The following is a 5,610-nucleotide window of genomic DNA, read 5'->3' on the forward strand; positions in this document are numbered from 1 at the left end:
TCACAGCTTGTTTCGGATCAGAACCAGCACACGTGCTGCCCAGTCTAGATAAAGGTGAAATGAGTGGACGATGGCATGTCCTGCCTGAACGACAGACCAGTGGGTGCCATGAGCTGGGAGAGTTGGCAAAGGATCATTGGGCCGGGAGAGGCTGAGCTTCGTCATCTGGGGAGAAAAGGACACGCATTAGTTTGATGTTCTGGAGCAGGGATAGGTGACATACAATTCCTATCATCCTGTTCTGTATACACTCCACCCCCTGCTGCTGCAGAAATGGCTTCCACCAACCCCTTTAGCAAAATTATGATGGCTTCCTCCTTTTTCTTCTCTTCCAATCACTCCAGAAAGGAAAGAAGATGCTCTGCCTTGTGGTCTTTCAGATCTCTATGGTGTAGAGCAGTGGTTCTCAAACTCTGGTCCTACAGCTGTGTGGAATGTCAACTCCCAGAATCCCTGAGCATTGGCCATACCAACTGGAGTCTCTGGAAGTCCAAAAGAGCTGGAGAGCTAGAGTTTGAGAACCACTGGTATAGAGGACATTTTAGTACCCACTTGCATCACAGAGAGCTGGTAAAGGTACTGACAGTCACTGGTTGTGCAGCTTCTGAAGGACTCCAGAGAGTCCAGTGAGGGCCCCTTCACCCCAAGAAATCTATCCCTATTTTGAAGGAAGAAGGGCCTAAATCTACCAAGCATCAGATCCGATCTGATCTTGGAAGCTAAGTAGGGTCAGCCTGGTTAGTACTTGAACAGGAGACCACCAACAAATACCTGGTGTTGTAGGATATATTTCAGAAGAAGGAATTGGGAAAGCACTTCCGAGTATTCCTTGTCTAAGAAAACCCTATTAAATTCATGGGGTCGCTGTAAGTAGACAGGCAGCTTTAAGGCACATATATGCACACACATTTTGAAGGAAGAATCTGGATTTGACTTTAGTACCGAACCAGACATATTAGTCCCTTTCTGTTTCTGATGATGTTGGAAGAGTCTATGGAGTCCTGCTCATGGACCCAAGACCTGTCAGGCAATCCTCATTTCCAGCAAATCCTTACCAGATGCTCCAGTCTTTTAAGAAGGCGGTCAAGCCGGTTGTGAACAGTGCCAATGTCATGCTCCATGGGCCGCAGCAGTGGTGCCGCTTTCCGTAGCCACTCAAAGTGGCGCTGGTAACACTGCAAGTCTGAGCTGAGCCGGGCGAGACCCCCAGAGACCTAAAGAAGAGAGGGAAGTGAAAAGAGGATTAAGGCTAAGAGCAGAGAGAGAAAAAGCAGACCACTATGGCTGATTGGCCTGTATATCCTAGAAGTGATTTCCCAGCAGATATTTCCCCGCATCTCTCCAGAAAAACTGGCTGCACTCTGGGAGGATCAGGACTGGCATAAGAAGTTTTGCTGCTTGAGGCAAATAGCAAATAGCGTGGCATAGTGGTTTGAGTGCTGGTCTACCACTCTAGAGACCAAAGTTCAGTTCCCACCTTGGCCATGAAATCCATTGGGTGACCTTGGGTAAGACACATCCTCTCGGCCTCAGGGGAATGCAATGGCAAACCTCCTCTGAACAAACTTTGCCAAGAAAACTCCATGATAGGTTTGCCTTAGGTTCGCCATAAATGAGAAATGACTTGAAGGTATACAACAACAAAAAATCCCCACAAATCAAAGTGGTAAAACACAAGGCTAGATAAGTTATTCTGTCACCTCAGTCAGAAAAGTGAAAAAGTAATATTCCCTGGGAAGAAAACCACAATGCATAGTTACTAATAAATATTTAATAATTTTGGCCTTCTCCTGGGACCTGCAATTAGTTGCCTGAAGCAGTCATGTTATTCTGTCTAATAACTGGAGCACCAGGAGGATGGGAAGAGATGATTGTGGTTGAATCCACACTGCAGAAATAATGCAATTTGAAACCACTTTAATTGCCATGGCTCCATGCTATGGAATTTTGGGATTTGTAGTTTTGTGAGATACAGTATTTAGCCTTCTTTGTCAGAGGGCATTAGTGCTACAACAGACTACAAATTCCATAATCCTACAGCATGGAACCATGGCTGTTCTGCAGTGCAGATTCAGCATTAGTTAAATTAGAGACAAATGGAAAGTACAATAAGGAAAATGGGAGTCAATCTAGGATGCTCTAGTTTTGGTTGTTCCAGTTTAACCCAAGGTGAGTGAAACTGTAGCGACCTAAAAGGTGGAAACTCAAGCCCACCAAAGGAAGAGCAAATCAGTCTGTGGAGAGTCTGAATCCATCACTACTACCAGTGGGAGTTTCTGTAAGCAGCTATGGTTGCTAGGGGGAAAATCAGTATTTGCTAAAGCAGGCATTATCACCAAGAAGGGAAATGGTTATATATTTGATTTCTATCTTGCTTTTCTCCGAAAACTAGGACGGCAAGCAGCCCACAAGATTTTTTTAAAAACACAGAGAGAAAAAATTACAACATCAAAGCAAAATGAAAGAAATTGTAGTGTGCAGTTAAAGAAATAAGTGATGAATGGTCTAAATACCCTAAAGGACCAGATCCTGAAGATTATCAGACAGAGGACAGGAGCAAAGCCTGTCCTTATCCCACCTGTGACAGCGATCATGTGAAAGACATTCTTACATGTCACGCTGATCCTGTCATAAACCTGTCAATGAAGTGGAATTGCATTAACAGGTTCTTCTGTTAATGCAAAATGAAAGACAAACACAGGGCAATTCTACTTCACTCACAGGACAATGATCAGTGTGACGTGATCTGAAAGTCCTTCCTGCAATTGTGCAGGAGGGACAAGACAAGGACGGGAAAAGGATGGGACAAGGATGTCCTGTTCCCCTGTCTGATAATCTCCTCTGTCTGATTTTGGAAGCTAAGCAGGGTCAGCCTTAAGAAAACCTTATGAAATTCATGGGGTCCCCTTAAGTCTATAGGCAATGTGAAGACACACACACACACACACACACACACACACACACACACACACACCAAGCTGTGGTGCACAGGACAACCTCCAAAGCACACCAGGCAGTGGACACAACGAAAAGAAACCCCCCATTTACCTGAATATTGGCAAGTTCCACCGCATTCATGGACAAAACCGGTAGTGTTTCCAGCTTGTGCTCACCTTCTGCTGGGTAACGGTTTTTCTGTGCAATGGCAAAAAGATTGAGGGAAGCAAATCAGATCATGATGAAAACAAGAGCGTCGCTGAACACTTTACTTCTGCCAATAAATAATAAAATTAGGCCAGGGAAGCAGGCACCCCACCATTTTAACAATGAACAGAACGTTTTTTATAAAAATATATATGGATGGCATTGCTGATTGGCAATTTTAGGAGACTTTGGGTGTGTTTACACTACAGAAATAAAGCAGTTTGATACCACTTTAACTGTCGTGACTCAATGCAATTGAATTCTGGATCTGTAGTTTTCTGAGAGATTTAGTCTTTCCCGTCAGGGAGCTCTGGTGCCCCACCAAACTACAAACCCCAGAATTCTATAGCATCAAGCCATAAAAGTTAAAGTGGCATCAAACTGTTTTATTTCTGCAGTGTAGTAGCAGCCTTTGTCCAAAATATTAAGGTTGCCAAGCTCTGTTAATTGTTTGGGTCACAAAACCTTATTACCTAACCATTGCCAACTTCATAACTATAAGCAGCCCAGATACTTCATCCTTAGCAAGCCATTACTCAGTGGTAGTAGAATACCAGCTTTGCATGTAAAAGTCAGATTTTCAATCCCTTTCCTGTTAACTGGAACCTGGACAGCAGATCTTTGGAGAACAGATGTCACCCAGAGTAGACAGGATGAGTGTCTCAATGGATATTTTAGTCCACCATATCTGAAGGGCTTCACACTGGGAAAGATATGTACTCAGGTACACAGGCCAACAACCTGACTTAGTATATGACCTCTTCCCAAGCTTTGGAATGTTACTGTTTTGGACCGCAACTCCCAGAATCCCCAGTCATGCTGGCTAGGGATTCTGGGAACTGCAGTCCAAAACAGTAATGCTCTTAAGCTTGGAAAGGGGCTTTTTAAGGACTTGAGGGTTCTGGAATTTCATGTCCAAAAAGAAACAACCGTACATACTTGACTTTAAGCTGACCTTATGTATAAACTGAAGGCAAGTTTTGGGGCAAAATCAAGGATTTTGATAAGACTCGTGAATAAGTTGAGGGTAAAAATTTAGGGGCATGAACAAAGGATCTAAAGGAAAATAGTGCCAAAGAACTTACAAAATTCCGGCAGGCATGTTTGTGCTCACCCTAAAGGCTGGATGGATGAGAGGGTAGAGCAGCGTCAGTGCTTCTAAGACAGATTATGCTCTTCCCTTTCACCAGGGAATGGGTTCTTTTTAAATAAGAGTTAAAATAGAGTTCCTACATTGACCCGTGGATAGGTCGACTCAGGTTTTTGGGGTCGGTGTGTAGACTTATACATGAGTATACACAGTATTTGAGTTCTGTAGTCTGGCAAGAGGAACTATTTCAGTCCTGACCTCTTTGTTATATTTCTCTCAAAAAGGTTTTTGGGACTTACAAAGTGGTTAAAGAGGTTCTTGGTATCACTCAGCAGGTTTCTTGCCAGGTTGACAATTGAATCAAACTCAGCCCGAGGGTCCAGAGGCTTTGGTCGTGGCGCAGCCCAAAGTCCTTCACACAGACTTAGCAGCACCACCAAGACTTGGCACAAACCCTCTGCAATGAGAAAAATGGGTCACAGTTAGAAGAGTGGAGGCTACAGACCTGACTGCCAACCTGAGGTCGAAAGGAGAGGGATGGGATGGTGGGACTATCTGCAAGTAGACACCAGTTCAGCGGAGGACAGGCTAGAAGCAGCTCTTCATGTCGTATTTCAGTTTGTTGGTGTAGTTGTTTTTTATGTACAAAGAGTGGTTTTGGTTGGTTTTTTGTTTTCAAATGTGGAGAAGTATTCAAAAATAGAAACCCTACTCACATATGAAACGGTACACTCTATTTTGCCATCTCAGGATTCTTTTACCTCATTCTGCAAATCCATTTCACTTAAGGGCTAAGAGCTAGAATGCCCAGGTTCTCTAAATGAATAGCTCTCTACGGATGGAAGGAGCCAGAGCTTTTAAAAGTTACTTTTTCAGATTACAATTCCCAGAAACCTTTTGGACCATGGACTCCAACTCCTGGCTATGCTGAGTGGACAATTCTCTATTATGCTGCAGTTCAGAAGTGAATTTTCCAAGCTCTGGCTGAGGGAGAGGTGAGCAGCTGGAGACATTTGGGTGGGATGGCTGAAAGAACCGACTGTGTGTGGTACCAACACCTCTCCCATGTCCATTACAGCCGTCTCCTCTCTGTTTTTGATTACTGCTTTTATATACACACACCAAGGTTATGAGTTCAAGTCTTGCCCTGCCATGCCTTTGCCAAATGCAACTGTTTTCCAGCATCGGCCTCATGCTGTCTTTCCTGTCACATTCCAAATGGAGAGACTTATTGGCTGTTTTCCTAAACATTCTTTATTCTGCAATCCCACCACCAACTCCTTCAAAGTCCTTTCTTTTTTCCACAGTGTATGAATGAGGGTATCAAAAATGCAGCTTAATACTTGATATATATATATATATATATATATATATAT

At 43.5% G+C, this 5,610-nt stretch overlaps 1 protein-coding gene across 1 annotated transcript; it reads right to left on the reverse strand.

Moving 5' to 3' along the window:
* On the reverse strand, window positions 1-4,701 carry LOC149303717 (interleukin-11-like; the record flags this gene model as incomplete). Its single annotated transcript, XM_089480806.1, has 4 exons — window positions 1-165; window positions 1,056-1,214; window positions 3,049-3,135; window positions 4,534-4,701. Coding segments are annotated over 4 exons (579 nt in total), but the record flags the coding sequence as incomplete, so codon positions are not given.
* Between the last annotated feature and the right edge of the window lie 909 nt (window positions 4,702-5,610).

Source organism: Sceloporus occidentalis, unplaced genomic scaffold, assembly GCF_023333645.1.
Source record: "Sceloporus occidentalis isolate IW3139 unplaced genomic scaffold, rSceOcc1.0.p SCAF_14, whole genome shotgun sequence".
NCBI classification, from domain to species: Eukaryota; Metazoa; Chordata; class Lepidosauria; order Squamata; family Phrynosomatidae; genus Sceloporus; species Sceloporus occidentalis.